Source organism: Catharus ustulatus, chromosome 1 (genome assembly GCF_009819885.2).
Source record: "Catharus ustulatus isolate bCatUst1 chromosome 1, bCatUst1.pri.v2, whole genome shotgun sequence".
NCBI classification, from domain to species: Eukaryota; Metazoa; Chordata; class Aves; order Passeriformes; family Turdidae; genus Catharus; species Catharus ustulatus.
In genome coordinates, this window is record NC_046221.1 from 40,536,708 (window position 1) to 40,558,096 (window position 21,389).

At 36.4% G+C, this 21,389-nt stretch overlaps 1 protein-coding gene across 4 annotated transcripts in view; it reads right to left on the reverse strand.

Moving 5' to 3' along the window:
• Positions 1-21,389, reverse strand: part of TOP2B (DNA topoisomerase II beta) — a 59,743-nt gene that overhangs the window by 21,974 nt on the left and 16,380 nt on the right. For all 4 annotated transcript variants that reach the window (XM_033084732.2, XM_033084978.2, XM_033084820.2 and 1 more), the window contains exons 2-16: positions 20,157-20,330; positions 19,390-19,480; positions 17,376-17,439; positions 16,020-16,165; positions 15,501-15,598; positions 13,887-14,099; positions 13,633-13,806; positions 9,134-9,235; positions 8,915-9,052; positions 7,213-7,351; positions 3,895-4,052; positions 3,076-3,201; positions 2,295-2,405; positions 2,108-2,213; positions 1,805-1,914 (exon numbers count right to left, since the gene is read on the reverse strand). In XM_033084732.2, coding sequence (XP_032940623.1) covers positions 1,805-1,914; positions 2,108-2,213; positions 2,295-2,405; positions 3,076-3,201; positions 3,895-4,052; positions 7,213-7,351; positions 8,915-9,052; positions 9,134-9,235; positions 13,633-13,806; positions 13,887-14,099; positions 15,501-15,598; positions 16,020-16,165; positions 17,376-17,439; positions 19,390-19,480; positions 20,157-20,330 — 1,950 coding nt within the window. The remainder of the gene's footprint in view (positions 1-1,804; positions 1,915-2,107; positions 2,214-2,294; positions 2,406-3,075; positions 3,202-3,894; positions 4,053-7,212; positions 7,352-8,914; positions 9,053-9,133; positions 9,236-13,632; positions 13,807-13,886; positions 14,100-15,500; positions 15,599-16,019; positions 16,166-17,375; positions 17,440-19,389; positions 19,481-20,156; positions 20,331-21,389) is intronic.

The window sequence follows — 21,389 nt, forward strand, 5'->3', positions numbered from 1 at the left end:
TGCCCGAATTATTTTTTCAGTGCCACGGGGAGGGAGTCCACAAGCAGAAGCAGTTTCCTGTGGGGGCCTTGGCAACTTCCTTCTGGCCTGGCATAACCAACCATAACCTGGCTAGTTTTGAATATTGACACTGTGTTAAACCACTCCAGAGAGCTGAACATGCCTCTGTGAGATTTGCATTTAAAAACAAACAAGGTCCAGGACAAGCTCTCTTGCTTCTGGCCTTTGAACAGGTAACCAGGCACTGCCCCTTCCCAGGAAAATCCCCTAGGCCTCTTCCCAGCAGGGCCAGGTTCCTTCCTGGTGGAGCCCACTGGTCCTTTCTTTTTTTCCCAGCAGCACCACCAGGCCATCCCAACACTGGGAGCAACCACGCATCTGGGAGCGGACCCACGGCCAGCACTGCTTGGCCGGAATCAGCATGGCCAGGGCAGCACTGCTTGGCCACAGTTCTCTCAGCATAGCTCACAATGAACCTTACTTGCTCAGCTGCTTTTAGCCATGCTGTGAACAGAAGGATAAAAGCAGCCACAGCAGCTTCCTTTTTGTTTTTCAGCCCCGGCAGCCAGCAGGACTCGCATGGTATCGGTGGAGACGACACGACAGCAGAGAGGCAGGGTGAGTGAATTCCCCAATGCAGAGCCCTTCAGCACTGCAGGACTCCATAGACACTGTTTCAATTGATAAAGCTTGGGAACAAATGAACCTACGAACACCACTTCTCTCTCAAATCAGAAAAAGGAAAGGGTGAAGACAGGTAAAGAAAACAACATGGGACACTGAGGTCAGTGAAGAAGGAATCAAATTCTAGATGGAAGGAGATTGAGGAGATGCCTTAGTTTTGGGCTGAAATTCTCTTGTAAGGCTATGGTGAAGATACAATTGATATATCAGACTTCGTTTCTTCCCTGTTATTCATGGAATGCACTGGGGGGATACAGCATTCTAGTCATAGCTATGAGCAGAGGCACCAGTGTAGAAATAAGCAGATGTTGCAGTAGCTGTGATCCAATGAGAAGCTTGAGCAGAGAGAGATGAGAAACTCTGCCCCAGGGATGGAAGAAGAAAACCTCTGCTCCCAGAGATAGAACTTGTGTTTCTATACTAGAACTGCTCATCCTTAAAACTGCACCCCAATAAGCTGAATATGGTGGTAGTTATGGGAAACAACTACCAAAATGTGGGAGGGACTTCATGATTGCAGATTTCTGGGTGGTTGCTGATTCATTGGGACATTAAAGCCACAAGAGAACTGTTTCTTGTGCAGAAGTCTCCATGGCATGGCAAGAGAGACTCCTCTCCCAAAGAATTGAAGAAAGACTGTTTTAGAGGTGGCAAACTGACTGAAAGTCACATTGTTTGTTTACATTGTCAGTGGGAAAGAAAAGAGGCTGAGGGGGGAAGAGAAATGTTCTGAAAGTTTATTCTGATTTTCTTATTATTTGTCTTTTATTCTGTTAATAAAGTTTTCTTTATACCCTTTTAAAGTCTTAGCCTGCTTTGCTGTCTTACTAATCCTTATCTCACAGCAGAAAACGAGTATATAATTCTAGTGGTTGCACTGCCATTTGTCCAGCACTAGACCCACTTCATTAACTGGTGCATTGCCTGGGAAATGAACAATTGGCAAACCAAAACCACTACACTTAACTGGTGTTCCTGCCCAGTTTCCAAAACCACTACATTCAGGTACCCAAAAACGCCAAAACCAAAACAAGACCCGGCAGGACTTCCTCATGTGCCATTTTCAGCACACAATGAAAACTAAAACATATCATATAGAAGTACTTTTGTGAGCTCTTACCAGTGTTATGGCAGCATCATCCTCAGGCCCAGCATATCGAAACAAGATCCGATGTCTTTCCATGTCTGCAAAATATTCTTTTGCTTCTTTAGCAGTGCTGGTACCCAATCCTGTACAATAAAAAGAAACAGTTACTCAATATTCAAAATTTTTCTTATTTTACCCTTTTTATTTTCCTGGGAATATTATAAAATATAAAATTATGTAAGATACTATCATGAAAACAGTTATAATAAAACTTCATAGCACACATTTATTATTATTATTTATTCATAGGGTTCACATATTTGTTTTTAAACAAACCTTTGTAGTATTTTATCTTCCATGCTTTATGATTTTCCATATGCTTTTTCCACTCATCAAATTCAGGAATACTATAGAATGAAAGTTCTTGCTTATTTTTGCTTGCCTTTGAAAAAACAAACAAACAAAATCAACATTTCTGTTGTGCTGTAAGTAGTTAATAAAATCTCAATAACAGAACCCATACCTTCACAATAGGGGTGATGAATTCCTCAAGAAAACCATGCTTCAACAGTGATGGCCAATTGTGATGAATAAAATTGATCAACAAGCCCTTTATGTGAGATCCATCCTGATCCTGAATCAGAACATGAAAACATGAAGCAATCTTGTACCAGATTCCCCAAACCACCAAAACACCCACTCACTGGCCTGAATACATCAATACAATGTGTGATGACAGAAAGCATAGAAAGGAACAGCTGGTTTTAATTTGGATTCCAAACTGGACCTGGGTATGAAATAGGCACCTGTGAAGGTCACTGTCCCTGAGCTATTAAAAAGCTCTTCCAAGCCAAGTGTATGGTTGCTGTTCAAGGTTTCCCTGACTGTGTTTTTGCTGAGAGCTAGACAGTTCTCCCAGATACCACAGAGTTGAATTTTTGTGGAAAAAAACCAAATCCAGCCCAAATTCTCATTGGTGTCAAATGCTTGATAGTTCAATCATGACATTATCCAAAAATAATTGCCTACATTCTTGTTTCTACCTGACTTGCTGGCAATACCACCTCATTTACTGCCTACTTTTGCCTTTACTTTCAACATATTTTTGAATTATCAATAGCATGTTTTTATTATTACTTTGGTTTCTTACTATTTTGTGCAACAAAGTTCAGTTGTGCTTTTAGAGAAACCAAAACAATATATAGATAAATTAATTCCTTAAAGAAGCCTCATAATCTGTGAAATTGCATCAAAACATATTGTAAGAAGCTCTGTAGATTAAAACCAGTGAATTTCAGACTTACCTGATCTGTCATGATCATAATTTTTCCATATCTCAAACTTTTCAGAGATTCTGGATCTTCATAGCTTTTCTTGTATTGCAATCCAACTATTTTGATGATGTTGTTGATTTCTGCATTTTCCATAATCTGCACAAAAAAGTTATTTTTGCAGCCAGTGTAGAAAGCAGAGATTCAGAAACATCTCAATCTTGCTTTATAGCTATTTTTTCAATGCACCCTAGCCTCAACTTCATAAGCTTTTTATTCCCACCCCCTGAAGCCTTTGCACTTGCAATGATTTCTTCTGTACATTCAAATTCTCAAGACTGCATCACTCTCTTTCTCCTCTACAGCCAGAGCACTTTGGATCTGGAAACTGGGAGAAAACTGAAACGGTAACAAAAAGTAATCCCACAAAGCTGTCCCTTTTCCCACTGTTTTTATGGCAGCTGCAGCAGACCTCTTATTACAGACAAATTAGGAATGGCAGCAGGAGCAACATGCTGCAGAAATGCTGTTGGCCACTGACTTGTATTGTGAGTCCATGAAACGACATGGCAATGGAGAGAATACAAAGTTTTAGGGGCTTTAAGTACTCATGTGAAATGTGAGTATGAGTCATAGCAAGATTTCCTTTCGCTTGTGAAGGAATTAATTCATTATCCCAGTACTGCACTGCTACAGTTAATATTTACAGGTTTATCCCAGCCTTCACTTTATGAAATCTCAAAACTTCCATGAAAAAATTAAAAATTAGAACATGAGATGTAAATCTAGAAATCAAGAATAAACAGGAGGACATCCATTTGTCAGGCAAAAGGAAAGGACAAAACTACACACCTGTTTGTGAGAAGCTTCTCGGACATTGAGAATTTTGCCCCTGAGTGGGAAGACTCCGTATCTGTCTCTACCAATAACACCTAGGCCAGAGACAGCTAAAGACTTGGCTGAGTCTCCTTCTGTTAATATCAATGTGCAGTCCAAGGAATGTTTGCCACCTGCAGGCCAGGAAGCAGGAGAGGGAAGGCAAAAAACCAGAGAGCATTAACAGTTGAATTCTTTCTACTCTACAGGTAATTTCCTCTCATCGGTTAATTGAAGTAGGCTGAATTTCTCTTCTTAGGGATGGCCTTCCAACCACTAAAACTGCACAGCAAAGAGCAGTATCCTTGCTCTTAGCAGTACACTGTGGATTGCTATGGACAAGGAGGAAAATAAGCAAAATAGGATGCAATGGTGGCACATCTTATATAATAGTTCCCACACATGTGCACAAAAAAAGACAGATTGCTTCTCTACCTTCCCCATTTATTTTGCTAGCTGCAGATTTCTTACACACATATATTATGCATGCCTGAGTTATTACATACAGGAGTTACTTCCCATTCTGCATTTCCACTTTCCTCACAGTATATTTTAATTTAAAATAAATTTTTAAATCACATTTTTGTGGTTTTCCTTTTATATTGTCTATCAGCTAAAGTCAGACAACTGTATGAAAGATTTGTCAGACAAGCTCAAACGTTGAGACCATTTGCACTTCTTATACCTTACAAATTTCTCAAACAGAAAAATAAATCTTTACTAACTGTATAATTTTGATTCTACAAGACATACAGCATTTTGGTGCCTGTGTGCTCAAAACTGGAATGACATCTGTGTTCTGCCTCTTGCAACTGCAGCAGTGGAATAAATGTTCTAAATAACAAGCAGGCTGAAAAAAGGAACCCACCCTCCTGCAACAGTGAAAATGCTCATTAAGTAGCTTTGCTGTTTTATCAAGGCCAATGGTAGGAAAGACTCAAAAAAAACCTTCAAGCTGGTTGAGTCTCACCTACTGCCAATATAGTAGTTTTGAATATACTGGTATTTAAAATGTGTGCTGCAATTTGCCTTTGCCTGGTAGATAAAAACTACCCAATACTTCCTATTACACAGAACTTAAATTCAGCACCTTTGGTTTTCTGAATGAAAATGTGTGGCTTAGTATAATCTAAGCCATAAATAAACCTATAAAATCTAGGTTATTCACACTGGCAGTGACTACCCACCAGCAAGGTGGACTCCAAATACGTAGAAAAACACTAGTCTGCTGTTTTAGAATATATAAAAGTCAATATTTTTCATAAAAGAACTGCAGAAAACACATGTGAATGTCATCCAGGTTCACTTCTGGAATAGGTGCCATCAGTAGCAATTAATTTCACAGAAATACAATATGCCAGGTATTTTCCTGAGCACAGCTCTAAAGCACTCAAAGACAAAACTACACGAACTGACAGGTCCAAAAAATGCTTTTATGCTTCACCTGATTTAGTAATCTAGCTGCTCCCTTACAATCCTATATTCTTCAATTTTGCTTTGATTTCTACCTCTTCTTCAACAAGCCACGATAGCTGTTCAAGATCACAAGAAAGCAAGAATGACTAGGTGTAGGACCCTTTCTTTACAGAGGAGGAGGAAGTCTGCAGCAAGTGCTTCACTCTGCAGATACACCTTTCTCCTATTCTTAAGCATTAACTGGCAATGAAGAAAAGCATTCAGGGGTATCAGGCACACAAGAAACCTGTGGATGCTGGACCTCAGCTTCAAATTAATTCTTGAAGTAAAGATAAAATCTAAAAACCACAGGAATAACTAAAGTCAGAGGAATTTGTGGCCAACAGACTGTTCTCTCCCTGCTATACTTCCTGTGTGTCCACCCTGAATGTGCAATGCCTTCAATGTCAGAAATCCAGTCTCTTCCAGATCTTCAATAAACCAGTATCTCACTAAGCCTCCACAGGAGATGCTGAGTTCCCTCAAACTGAAACAATAATTAGGTATCAGACAAATACCTGGGTAACAGGTATTCAAGTCATGGAAAACTTTAGACACAAGTACTCAGCTCAAGTGAATCTCTACATGCCTTCTTAATTAAGGAACTTCCAGGATGAAAAACAATAGAATAGCTTATTAGTTCCCCTGTTAGAGATTCTCCCTTCCCCTCAACCCCAGTCAAAAAGAAAAAAAAAAGAGGTAAGAAGTAATTTTGAAGCCTGATCGCCATAACAAAGCTAAAAAACCTACTAAAAAAGAGTGTCCAAAATCATTCATTATATAAGTTAGGAGCACCAGGCTTGATATCCATGAAAATATATAATTTCTTCAAGCACACAATCTTCTTGGCAAGAAAAGTATCAGGAACATATCTCTGAGTGAGGAGTGAAAACTCCACAGGCAAAATACTAGAGTAGACACGATTATCAACTTTTGAGGCAAAATATCACATTTGAATAAATGAAAAAGTAATTAAATACTGAAGAAACTCAATTAAAAATTAATAACCAAGGAACAAAGAGAAAGGGATAAAAATTAAGCAGAACCATCATCTCATCAAGTCATCTTGAATGTTGAAGCACAAAAAACCCCCCAACGAAAAAAACCCAACCAAAACCAAGCTTCATTCTCATTCTTACATGCTTTTACCTAACCAGCCCAACCACCTACTTCACTGCAATTTCTCTACCTTTGTTTAATGCAAAAACCAGCTAACATTAACACAGATTGGCAACATTTTGAGCTCTTTAGCCAGGTGTGCTCCTCAAACCATTCAACAACTCCCAACAACATTCAACAACAAAGACTGCCAGCTGATCCTGATCCCTTATCTGTGCTAAGGAAGCAAGCCAGCAGAGATTGCCAGCTTGCCCTATATTCCCAGACAGGAACCTAATGGCATTTAAAGTCTAATGAAAAAAGTCTCCTGAACCATTCCCTCAGGTCTGCACACTGCTTGATTTACTTCCTATACCTTCTGACCTTACAAAGAGTCCGATCTTTCCGCATTAGAAAGGTCAAGAAGAGCAGTCACCTCCAAGACGCAATACTGGTAACACCATTTAGCAGGAAACCACAATTACAAGATACACACTTTTCCAGGACCAACCTACACTGCCACTTTTGTTCAGTGTTATCAATTCTCTGCCCTAAAGAGGATAGCATTCCTGATAACAAACTCACCATCACGTTTGAATTCTAGCTCTAGGAAGTTTAGAAAACCAGAAAAAAAACTATTAAAAAAACAGGTAAGGATGAGAAATAAAAGTCAGGTTTCAAATTAGCATGTCTGTGAAGAATTTATGAAACAGTAAATAATTTAAAAGTAAGTGCTCTTACCAGCATCATTAGCATCATCCAGTTTCGGAATGCCCTTGATTTTACTGTGTTTCACTGATGAACATTTTTTGTTCAGTTGAGTTTGTGCCTTAAATTTGACCCAATTCAAAATACTCTCTATGATACCACAGTTAGAGGCCTACAAGCAACAAATCAGAATTGTGGATGAGAAAAATAAAGCTTCAGATAGCAGATTTTTGCATCTCAGTTTTAAATCACTGTTTCTAAGGTTCTCTAAATTGTAAAAATTGCAGCATATGAAAGGTTGAGGAATTAACACACACTTTACTATTAAGCCCTTTATGCACATACAACCAAAACACAACACAAAAGAGCTTCCTTTTCTCCTTTTCCACCACTTTTATAACTGATGGAAAGAGCAAAGGAGGTCTGAGAGGTTGTCTTATGCTGCGTAGTTGATGTGCTGAGACGTTTCAGGTACTAAGCATTTGTTTCCTGGATTTTGACAGCAAAATGTGCCCTTATGGGTTATTTATGACCATTTAAAATTTCTTTGGAAATTACTGAAAATGGCTGAAAGTCAATCAAAACTATTTGAGAATGAACTTTCTACGAAACACTTGGGAATGTGATACCAATTTTAGAAACACATCTGCAGCATACAGTATATTTTCTAAACTGAAACTGCTTTAGGTTTTGTTTCACATCAAAAGAAAACACAGATGGAGCAAAATACTGTGAGCTTTGGCCTTTAATTATCCCCCATAATACAGCATTCATTGTTGAGATTGTGCTGCACATTTAATGCATCTGGAAATCAATGTTTACTTCTGGGAATATTAGAAACTCTATAAATCAAACTGCTGATGGTAATACAACATGTATTCATTCTTCAGATTTCGTTATACAAGACTTGTATTATTTTTTCCCTCTAAATTCTATAGGAATGTCACCCATAACACAGATTTAGAAGAATAAACCACTATACAATCAATAAAGTTTTGATGCCAGGAGTATCAGTAGTGGCACAGCTCTCACTACTAGAGTTTCATTTTAGGCTACTGGCACTAAATAGGACTTAGTATAAAGAGTTCTGGCTAACAGAATTCTACTCTTCCTTCATTGTAAGAAAATGTAGTAGAGGAAAAACCTCTCTGATATATTTTCCACAAATACAGTCTTTCACGACAGCAATTCTTAACCCATCTACAGAAAAACTTTTAAACTTACTGCCTGACAATAATGATCACTGGATCACTTTTAATACTACAGGTACCATTTTGCATTTCATTGATTACTGGATGAGCAAGTAAATGTGAAATATTCCCCCCACCTCTTTTCACTCCAGTGAAATGGAGTAGGACTGATACCAAAGAGTAAGGCAGACAACATTCTCAACTTCATAAAAATATTTTAACACAAAAAACATTAATCAAGGACCTCGTTTGGATTTTAAGAGTCAAATTCATGTCACCAATGCAAATGCCAGAATCTCAATCAAACAAGTTGTACAGGTGAATTTCACTTTTAAATCCAGGGTAACAATCAAAACATAGTCACTGCATCCATTTTTAACCCCAGAGAATGAACAGACATTCCTTTATCCCACTTTCAGAGTATGCAAGTGCCACTGCAGCACCATAATTAACTACAACTAATCTTCCGCTACAGAACATACATATACTTGGTCCAATGTGTCAATTCCTGCTTCACAGAGGGGAAAAAAATAAGGTTTACTTACTGCTTTAAAAAATTTCTCCGAGAGCTGGCACTTGGACCCAAAACTTTTAGGCTGCAATGTCATGTTTTCCTTTGTCTGGGAATCAAATGATGGGTTTTCAATCAAGCAATTAACAAAAACCCATATATGGTTCTTCACCTGTTTAAAACATAGAAACCAATTTACTCAACAAAATTCTCACATTCATCTTTTTCAATATCTTTGCATGAAGTTACTTGCCTGAAATGGTTTGACTGAAACTCCAGCTTTATTCTTCTTTTTCACCACTTCTATCAGTTTGCCCACAACCTGATCCACCACGTAATCAACATGCCTACCACCCTGAATGATGGAAGAGAAAAAACCCAAATAATAAACAAAATAACCATTGAATTTACCAATAGCTTTCAGCTGTATTAACAAAATTCCTGTAGTCATATTTTGGTATAGAAATCCATGCACACTGAGTTGCAGCATAAGACAGAAAAATCTATTTTTTCCAGGTCATTCAGTCTTCATTCAAGTGAGGATGACAAAAGTTAAATGATTGATTACTCAAATACCTTCCTTTAAATTTGTAGACAAAGAAGCCAAAATATTAATAAAATGTTAAATTCTAGTGGCTGTCATAGGAAATCCATAACACTTTGCCTAAAATCTTGTAATGAAAAGTAGAGTGATGCATATCCCATAAAATGAAAACATATCCAACTCAACATTCCGTATGTTACATGTATCATCTTTGCTTTAGATCAGTTAGCACCTTACAAAAATACAGACCAAATACTGGTTCCGTTCAGATCAATCTGCATTAGAGCAGGTAAAATAAAGAACACATGTCTATGGAGAAGTTCATCATGAAGTAACAAACAGAAAAATCCTTGCTCTTTAAAGCTGTACTTAAAACAGAACTGAGGAGGAAAAACAGCTTGACAGGTATGAGGAAGTATAGGATAGATAAGAAATACTAAGATTAAACAGCGGCCAAAAAGAGAAGAATTAGCAATTAAGCCCCAAAAGTTAGGATTCTATATTTTAAGGCAGAATATGCATGTGAAAAACTGAAGATATAAAGAAGCTGAATTGGCATAGCAGCTGTGTTCTCAGCTTCATGCAGAAAGTAGAGATTTAAATAAAAAAATTTAAAAAGAGAGTAGATAAAACCAAAATGGTTAAGCTACTACATATTATTAGTCACAAACAAACCAGTGCTTGCACTTTAAAGAAACCATCTATGGTTTCTCTCAGTTCCTAGAGTCATCTACTAAAAGAACAACACAAACCATTAGAAGTACCATACAAAGTCTTTTCTCATGGCATTTCTTCTAAAAAAAAAAACAAAAAAAAGACCAAAAAACCCACATCCAAACCCCAAAAGCTGCCAAAATTAAAACACTACTGTTTTTATCTACACATGGATGACAGAGTTTCAGCAGAGGGAGAGTTCAACTGAAAGCTGATCTATCAATATCCTGCCACTTTAAATAAAAATAAATACATTTCCAAACTGTAAAGAAATTATATTACAGGAAAATATCAAATTATACATTTCAAAATCTCTCTACACTTGAATGGCAATCTCAAAATGCATTTCTTTTACTCATCACATTAATGAAAACTTACACTTATGGGAACATCTCAGTATAGTTTTGCATTTAAAGCTTTAGGAAATTTTAAATTTTGCTAGAAGTAGCATCTGACATATTAAAGAAAACCAGCAATTTAGCAGTAATTCTTGTTCTTAGGAGATGCTAGTTATTATAGCAGTTCCTACTCTTAGGAGATACTAGTTATTACAGAGTTCCTCATTCCCGAGTCCATTCTTAAGTGTGCAGCTGTGAGTGAGGGATGCTCAGAGCTGGGACCACCTCAACCATCTCACCAGCAGGTGGCAAATGCACCCACTATGGGACCAGAACATCCTGGAACTGCCCCAGCTGTCAGAACAATTCCATACAAGACACAAAGGCAAAAACACCCTCTGAATCTAGAAGGCTGGCAAAGATTATGACCACTTCTGAATTATGTGGAAAGAGAGCATAACCTCCTTTTTCCAGAATGATGGAATCCCTGTCTTGCAAACTTCAGGATGCAAAGGTATCTAATCAAGTGCTAACAAAAATCCTAAAAATGAAGCTTTGACTGCCTCCTATATACATTCTATTCTTCCCATAGCCAACAGTTTCCATTGATTTGGACGTAAGCTTTATTTAAACTCTATACACAGATAAATGGTTTATACAATAGAAAAATTCAGAAGCTAACTATAAATTTGAAGTTTTCATTTTATGAGTTTTACAATTTCAATCCTATTTTCTTTCACACTTTCAAAATTGTATTTCTTTTATGAAAATAAATCTGAAATCTAGAATAATCCTGAATTTCTTGCCAAACTCAGCAAATTTTAACAGGTTGGGATTCTCTCTCCATGCAAGTCTAACTTCTGAGATGTAAATGTATGGGTTGAAGCTTTCTGCCGAAATGATTGGTAGTATTACAGTTAGCAGTGCCACCATGTTAAAATTATCATTAGATTCCTATGTTAATAGCTGAGGTTTCTACTACAACTTCTACCACATATTTGAAATTCAGAACTTAAGAAGACCATGTTTAATCAGTTTTGAAGTCTCACTGAAGGTTATCTGTACAACTGTTAATAGCAACAAACATTCTTTCAAATGCTTATCAGAGCCTGAAGCTGAATTTTGCGGTGGTCTACTATGGCAAAAATTTGATTAACGGGAGCTGAAAAAGATTACAAATTTACAAGAACTAAACAATGGAGTTGCACCTCAACATACTGCCTGACCTCCCAAACCCCTCAAAAAAAACCATGCCAGCAACCTAAAAAAAAACTTACTTGGAATTTATAGCAAGTTTAAAAAATGTGGGGGAAAGTCACAGCTGGTGAAATTTAAACAAATGCAAAAGCAAAAAGCTGTCAGCAAACAATGATAATTAACAGCTAGAATGAGCTCCCCACCTGTTAGCAGATAAGGGGGGCAGGCAGATGATGCAGTTAATTACTACTTATTATGTCCCATCAGCGGGTAGCTGCTCAACAATTGCTGGTGAGGGGATTCAGTGCCTGAACATCCTACACCAGTGGGATGGCATGGATTGAGAGAGTGGAGAAAACTAGAAATTACAGCACTTACTGTCAAAGAATAGACAGAACCTTTTTTCCAAGCATATTCCAGAAGAATATATAATAACAATGTGTGTAAAGTGATCCAGAAGAGTAAAATTCAAAATCTTTGGAGTAAGTGTATGCAATTTATTTTACTTAGGAGGCAGGAAGTATTCAGTTTTTTTCAAACAATTTCCTTTAGCCTGGCATAATGAAGTTTTTCTACATTGCCAGTTTCTTCATAAAAGTATTGTACACATCTTTAAGGCCAAGTTATTTTTCTTCTTTATGCTGCACAAAGAGCCCTGAACTAAAAGTAACCCTTCAGATTAACTACCAGATTTGTCATACCTAATTTTGACCAACTTTTTAACTGCAACGCACACTTAGAAAGTAAATATTCTACAACAAAATAAACTTGCCCTGTTACCATAGAACATTCATTCAGCTACTGAGAGTGACTGAAAAGAAGTTACACAATAAAAATTATGTCCCCTTTAAATACTGGCTACACATCACCTAACCATTGACATTCCTAGGCACCTACTAAACTAAGTGTAACCACCAGCGCTTATGAATTAATTGTGCTACCATTAGGATTTTCTTCTGACTCTGTCAACAGAGATCTGAGCAAGGAGAGGTTTCAAATTGCCGGATTACCAATCTTTTCCCGTATTTTGGAAAGCTCACAGTTAATATTCTGTAGAAACAGTGTCACCAATTACTAGGACTGCTTGTTCTAGTCTTGTTAAATCTAACTTGTTAGATGTACTACCTCTAATAACTAGACTGTTTAGTAAGATCTAACACCTTAACTGCCTAGTTGTTAGGCCACTCATTCAGTGCAGTTTGTGAAGAGCAGAAGTGACAAAGACTTTATTTTCACTATGGTGGACTACAGGCCCCTGAACCTGGTTCATGCCAAAAGGCCTTAAATAAAAGTTATGCTGTTTGATTTCAGGTGATTACCTTCATGCCTGACTGGTCCCACAAGCAGAGAAGCACCGAGCTGTACTTTATTTAGTATGCTGAGCACATTGCTTTAGCATAACTTAAGATCTTTCTTTGTTATTAGATCACTACTACTATAGTTGCAAAGAAAACCTAGATATCTTTGCGAAGATACACAAATAAAAGAAAATTCATCTCAACACTTCAGGACAATTTTTTACATCATAAAGCAATAAATGGACAGTCATTTCTCAAGGACACCAAACACCATTTTTGCCCTCCAAAACTTGCCACTGGTAGCTTTAAAGGCATTTGTACACTTTTTTACCTTACTTCCAGAATTACCTTACTACAGAGTGTTAAAAAGGAAGAAATAAATTAGTTCAATTTTTTTCAACACCATGTACACTCACATAAGACATAAGTATCACCAATAATGATTACTAGCGTTTTCAAAACTAGTGCTTATGTAGAAACACTGCTATGAATGTATTCTGATTGCATCCAATTGCTCTGCCAGCTCCTCTCATGCAGAGGATTACCTCACCTATTTATTTATAGCAACCCAGATTCGCTTTTTTATCAAACACCTGACTGGGCATAGCCTCAGCACGCATTTTATAATTTCCATTTTGTACCATTTGATCTAACCACTCACCTTTGTGGTAGCTATACTATTTACAAAGCTGATCTGCTGGAACCCTTTTTCACTCAGAGTGAGGCACACGTCCCATCGTTCATTCACGACTTCGTGGATGACTTTGAGCGCGACGCCGGTTTCATCCAGCTTGTCCTTAACGTAAAGATCTACGTAGCTGCGGAATCCATTCACCTACAAGCAACAGGAAAACAGTCACTACTCTCTGCACCAAATACTCAGTACACTCAAGACATATCAAGTGATGTTCTTACAGGTAGCTTCTTCCCATTCAACATGACTTTGACTCCTTTGCACGACCCTGCCAAATCATACGCTCGTCTTGTCATGAGAGCCACAATATCCTTATCAAGCTTTTCCATTTTAAATTTAGACAGATCTGGCTGGAATGTAATGCATGTGTAGTCATCACCTTCAAAATGTTTAATCTTGGGCTCAGAGGTCTTCATCATGTTGTTCATCCAAGTCTTTGGAAACAAAACATTTTAGATGTTAGTTTACAACACATTATTTCTCCTCCTTTATTCCCTTTTCCAGCTATGCTGGGATTGCAACATTTGCACAACAAAAAGCTCACAACTTCATTTAGAAGTTTCCTCTGGTAAAACACTACACAAAGTTAATTGATTTACAAAGGTAAGCGCAAGCATAGGTGGCAGCACATTTGTGGTTTCTGTAAACATGTGGGTGTTATTACATTGATGGACATGATTCTAATGCAAATAAAGCCTCCCACAGAATTTAATAAATTAGATACAAGTGAGCTGGGATTACAGTCCTTGCTACCCATCCATTTAACACCTTCAATCTCTACACATCTCTACAGAGAGGGTTTTTAGTCCCTGTGCAGAGATTCAGTAGTCTCCAAGACAGCATCTTGGAGATGCCATAGTGATGCAATGTGCCAAAAAACCAAACCCCAAGGTGTTCAGACTTCACTCAGGGGTCTTGTATCATTCCCTATTTAAGAATGTGGGCACATCTGCATGATCAAGCAGAACGTCTGCTCACAGCATATATCAAGGTTCAGTTCTAATAAATGCTCACAGATTTAGAAAATACTGGGAAACAGAGCACTTTAAGTTGTAAAGCATTTAGTCATTTTCAAAAAGTAAACTCAAACCAACGTTAATTTGCCCTTTGGCAGCCAGCATAAAATATTACATTTTTTAAGAGACAGGCATAACAGATTAAGTGCATTATTTATGTAGTGAAATGACAGCATGACCAGAAATTAATTAATTGTCCAGAAAGTAAGAGAATAAAGCCTCCAGCTGGGAAAAACAGTTAGGCCAAGGAACTTTGGTATCTAATACTCTGCCAAAGTACTTTAAACTGAAAGGTGGCCATCTCAAAGCTGTATACAGTAGACCTGATTACATTCAGGTCTGTAAGCTAACAATGAGCAATGGGTTCAAATGGCGGGGTTTGCACTTAAGTCCACATTAAATTCATGACATAAACACTGAAAAATCCTTTTCTTAACACCATAGAAAATTACACAGATAATTGTTTCTGTGTTTGCATAGCTATGTAGAAAGATTTCTTTTGACAAATTATACAACAATGGTTTCAAAAGTTTCAATTTAATATATTCCTTTTCATGCATACATATACTTTAGTTTTAAAAGAAATTTTTGGTTTCTTAGTCACCTAACACTCCAAAGAAAGTATTATTTTACCCAAAAAGCCTAACACACAGAAATACCAATTTTTACCAAGTGAACTAACCTAGTATGCAAACTCTACACATCCCTTTGAATGAGAAATTATCCATTTTGTTAAATACACCTGAAATGTATGTATCAGATTTTAAAACTGTAACTACAGAAAAAAAAAAAAAAAAGGAGTTTTGAACATTTCTATACCTGCTTAAAGCTGTGTTTGTACTCCTTGCAAGCAGTTTCAACTGTAAACTTTGTACTAAATATGTTACAAAGTTTTGCACCATAGCCATTGCGTCCACCTGGAAGAAAAAAACATATAGCAAACTAGGGTCAGTTTAAATTTAGGATAATAAATCATATCCTAACTTACCAAATTTATATTTCCCTGCATTTCAGGGGCAGAAGTGTTTAAACATTCATATTAAACATTCATATACATTACAATTAAAACATAAAAGTATGTTGTTTGTTACTCAATAATGAGTACTGACATTAGAGATATAAACGTAAAGTTCTCTGTACTTAGTGGTATTTATAAAGGAAAAATATGATATTTCCTTTAAGTCCTTTTACACTAATAAAGAGCTATAGAGTAATGGTGACTGAGTAATCACCAGTTATGAAACAGAAAAGAAAAAGATTAAGAAGGGGAAGCATACCGAGTTAAACCATACACAAAGGTTTAACTGTATAAAACAAAGCACATTTAAACAGCCTTGCCTGTAACTTTTTTCTCATCATCATCATAGTTGCTGGAGGTTAGTAGCTGCCCAAAGATTAAAGCTGGTACATATACTTTTTCTACTTTGTGTTCCACAACTGGTATCCCTTTTCCATTATTCCATATGCTGATAATGTTTGATTCCCTAGAAAATAGTGAAGACATTAAGCAAATGAATGCAATCTTGAAAACAGACTTCTTTGTACCTGTTTAAACACAGTAAATAAAATAACTACATAAAAATACAGCAAAAGATCATATTTACTTAGAGCTCTAACAATTTTAATTACAAGAAACTCCACTTATTTTTGTTTATTGGATATCTTGGAAGAAGGAGATTAGTTGTCCATACCTGTCAGTATTTCATACAACAAAAATAACTTCCAAAAACCTGATTGAAGAGCTTTCACTGTCAACATGAACTACAACAGGATCTGGACACTTAGTGTCAGAATCACACTCAGGTTAGAGATGTAGCTTTTAAGGTTTCATTGAAGTCCATCCAGAAAAGTTATCATTTGTTTAAAACTGTTATTTCTGAGTTATGATAAACACTGTGACTTATTTTATGTATCAGTGCCAAAATCCATCAACACCTGGCATCAGTACTATTTCTTACACAGAATTTTCATTTTTGAGTATTAGAAAGTTCAAAATCAGAACGGGTCAGGAAAATTTACACATTTACCATTCCTCTCCCACTCCACGATGAAAGTAGAAAAATCGTTTCTTAGCATATTTATCCTAAAGGTGAGATCTGAAAACTATCTTTCCAAATAATTTATTATTCAGTTAAATGTCACTGAAGAGGTACTGCTAAAGGAATCCAATCAGCATCTATAAATACAGTACTTCTCACTAGAAATTATCTCTTCAAGTATTCAGTTTCAAAAAACATGGTGATGATGTATTTGTAATATGAAGTTTCAGTGTGATATAGATGACTAGTTCAGTCTTACCCTAATGCTAAAGGAGTTAACATAAAAGTTCAAGAGGGGCAAAACTGTGTTACAAAGCATCAAAGCTGGTATTTAAGATTTGTAAAGAACCTGGCTGGCTATAGTTATGCACTGCCAAGCTTTCAATTTATCATAAATTTTATGAACTTGTGGTTTTAAGTTTCATTCAAACCTTAACAAATGGTTTGGGAAAGCAATTATTATAAATTCAGAATGGTAGCATTTACGTTAACCACTTTTAATTCATCTCTTCATCTTAAAATATGAAGCTAATAGAAACAATTTCAAAAATATTCTGTTTTTAAGAAATCCAATTTCATTAGTAAAATCATTTGTACAAATCTAAACTGCAATAGCACTAGCAGGGAAAGCAAATGAAAACACGTTTTTACTTACGGATCAATGGATATTTTAATGCAAGTCATATTCTTGTCCCTCTGCTTATTGTCAGCAGCATTTACTATGAAACAAAGTAGCACAAATTAACACTTCATAGGCAATTATTAACATCTTTGCCTGTAAAACTGATTTTGTACATATTCCACCACCAGTTACAATAGTCCAGGTATTTCTTAATCTGGTAGCTCTTTGTATATATTTTGTATCTTAGCACTGGAATCTAAAAATACAACCAAGTTTCTATCTACAAGAAGATATTTTTCAACCTTCCTATAATTGCTGATTCTATTTCTAGCAGTCAGACTATCTCAGAAATAAATATAGACGTGTATTTTGTGAGCTCATAACTGTTCTTAACATACTGGGCACTTCATTCTTCTCTTGTTGTTCTTGTTTGGATATTTATTGCAGCATGTGTACATGAAAAACCCTTGAAACTTACATGCATCACCAGACCAGTTTACACATTGAAACCCACCAAAAAAGTGACATCCATTTAAGAAGTGTTTTGACTGCAGCTAAAGTTTTTTCTAAAGAGACTGCAAGACTTGTAACTGATAGTCTACATGGTTTAGGATCAAAACAAGGATAACTGGAAATCAACATTTGATCATAATTTAACTAAATTGCACTGCCATGTATATGAATTAAGAAATGTGACCATTAAACACGAAAACACATTACAGACATTTTCAGCATCTGTCTCATCATCCATGAAACAGATGAAGGTAAAACCCCAAAACACCAAAGTACAATATCTTAACAGCTGACAAGGACTGCAGTATAAGATCAGACATTACAAGCTGCTTTTGCTAAAATCATGTCGTGCAGTTTCATTCAAAAGCATGCATAGCTCAAATGTCCCATTTTCATAATGTTACTACACTGTCCTCTGGCTCTCAAACCACACTCTCTGGAACACTTATCAGTGCTTCATAAAGCAGCAAAAAGCTGAAGTACTCCAATAATGACAGAATACTGATCTTCCTTCTGAATGGGACAATATGGAAGTGGTCTCCCTAACATGAAAAGCCAAAAAAACTTAGATTTATGAGGCAGCACTCAAAACAGAAGCAATTAAAGGCTTTCATTTCCATTTTTATCAAATTAAGTAATAATTAAATATAAGGGTTTGTTTTTTTTTAAATAAGCATTCTTTTCCACCCAGTAAAGATACAGTCCTTATTGCCTCAAAGACAGCAATGCTGTAAAGCAATTTTAGAGAAATGTTTGTGAACCTAATGAAGGTCACGACAAAACTGACTTCAGTAGAACATAATTTAATTTATGAGGTAATTCTACCAATCCTTTGAACAGAACTTCATAAAAGCTGGTAAGTCCAAGATTTCATGTCAATTACACCAAAATATCAGTTCAGCAGACAGCACAGTATTCAGATACTGCTGATTAGCCTGCCTGTCACCAACAGAATATCATTAACCAGTAAGTCACAGAAACTCAGAGAATTTTGGGCAAATTTTTCTAAAAATATGTTTTGTGCCCCAGTCATAGTGTTTTATAATGGCAGTATGATACTTATTTATTTTAAAACTGTCTGAAGTCTAGAAATGATACATAAAAACTACCACCACTATCCCTCTGTACAGAAGGAGGAAGTTCTAATGATTGATGAAAGGATGACCTAAGCGAACACATAGACAACTTAGAAGTTGCATTCTTTCAGAGGAATAATCTTTTTTCAAAAGTCACTTTAAATTGTAGCCCTAGTAACACTTCACAGAATAAAAATCTTGTAACAATATTGATCTTAAAGAATGATCTAGTTTGGACATTCAGTAAGAAATACTTACATTTTCTTACATGTTCAGCTGAAAACTCATCCCTTTTAGACTGCTCTACAATTCTAGAATGCATTATATTTTTATGCCCTATAGTTCAGCAGGACTCAAGTCTGGGATTTAAACTTAGATACAAGTTGATGTACTTTGAGAGCACTCAGAAAAGTTTATACTCCGCAATACTAAGGCAGTATTTTGTTAAAAATACTTACCAAGAATTTCATCAAAGATCTTGTATAAGCCTGGAACAAAGGTAACTTCTCTGCAATTCATTCCTACATCTTCATCATAGACCCACATTAACTACGTGGAAACAAAATAAAATAAAAGTATTTACTGTCTTGGTAAACCAGTCTATGATTCTCTAAGATCTATTTCCTTCAGAACCTTCCTCTTACAGTCTGATTACTGGCAGTCATACAAGACAAAAGCAGAAGTCTGCAAAAGTTATAGCTGTACCCACAAAGAATTCCATTATGAATTTTTTGCTTGGTGGGGAACTCCCAACAGTACAGACAATGAAGTTCAAAGCAAATTGCAACTTCACAAAAACAACTGAAGAAAATGCCAGCAGGAGGCTTAAATTCTCTGTTCTCTATCTAAACAAACAGACCAAGGCATTTTTGGACCTAGAACAAATGCTACTTACAGATATGCATACATATGTGTGTGCACAGAGGCATGTTTGTGAGCATAGACCTATACACACACAGCTGCCTGTTTACACACACAGGTGAGTGTTTGTGTTTTGACTGGATTTCAATGGTTTTTGATCCTATCTTTTCAGATGAACCAAGCACTCAATGCCTTCAAGTAAGTCTCATCCCTTCCTACACATGCATATATGAACAAGACCACAGTTTTTATCTAATTCCAAATACTGAGAAAAAACAGAGATGCACCTATTTAATAACCAGAATAGACATTTCCTGGTTAAAACAACAAAAAACATTAATACTGTAAATTTAGTAACACTTACCTGAGTTAAGGGTTCAACTGACCCAATGTAGGTATCTGGACGGAGGAGGATGTGCTCAAGCTGAGTCTTTTTCTGATAAACTCTCTCAACAGACATCTTCTTTGAACTGTCATTTTTATTAATGCTTTCTGAGTCTTCCTTTTTTGAAGCATTCATCTGATTATCAAATAATGTCTAAAAAACAAACCAAACCAACAATCAACCTCATTCAATCTGTCACTCTTGAGATATAAACAAAATCTGACAGAGATTTCAATTATAATCAGAACTTGTCATGTAATTTAAATGTTAAGTTTTCAGATGAATTAAGATAAAACTATCCTAGCAATAGAGAAAAAATGAATGGATTACATGACAGATTGTTAATAAATTGCTGTATATTCAAACTTGAGCAATTTACTAAGCACAATAAACCAAAATAAGGAAACAACGGCACAAACAGCAACCATCTCTTCAGGTTAAGTATTTACATCAATTTTGTGCATAAGCATTTGAATCCAAACCACTGAATACTGTTCTAAATGGTAACAGCAATACTACACTTTCACATTATAGTCTGGACAATTCATTCAGCAGGATTTAAGAAACACTTAATGCTTCTTCTACTGGCTTCTCAATTACTGTAATTTACATTCCCTGTTGAAGTAATCAAACCTGAAACAACCCCAGAATGCTTTCTGATGAAAGGAGAGACACTATTTATAAGAGCATATAGAGGAATGACGAGGGGGAATGACTTCAAACTGAAAGAGTAGATATAGATTAAATATTAGGAAGACATTTGTTACTGTGAGACTGGTGAGGCACTGGAACAAGTTGCTCAGAGGGATTGAGGATGCCCAAACCCTGGGAGTGGTCAAGGCCAGGCTGGATGGAACTTTCAGCAACCTGGTATAGTGAAAGGTGTCCCTGTCCATGACAGGGGGGTTGGAACTCAATGATCTTTAAGGCCCCTTCCAACCCACGGCATTCTATGATTCTATGAAAAAAGCCAAGCACTGTAAGAAGAGAGAATCATGTAGGCTAATGCTGCAATTTCAACAAAGTTCAAGGATAATCTGTCTGGATTTTATGCAAAATACCTTGAAGAACAGTTTTATGGTTAACTAACCCACTTTGGGATGGGGAAGGAGGTGGGATACAGAGATTTGGTGCATTTTCAGCGATTTTTTTCCTGATAGATACCTCCTTGCCATTAAATGAAAACCACATTAAAAAAAGGTTAATCTCAGA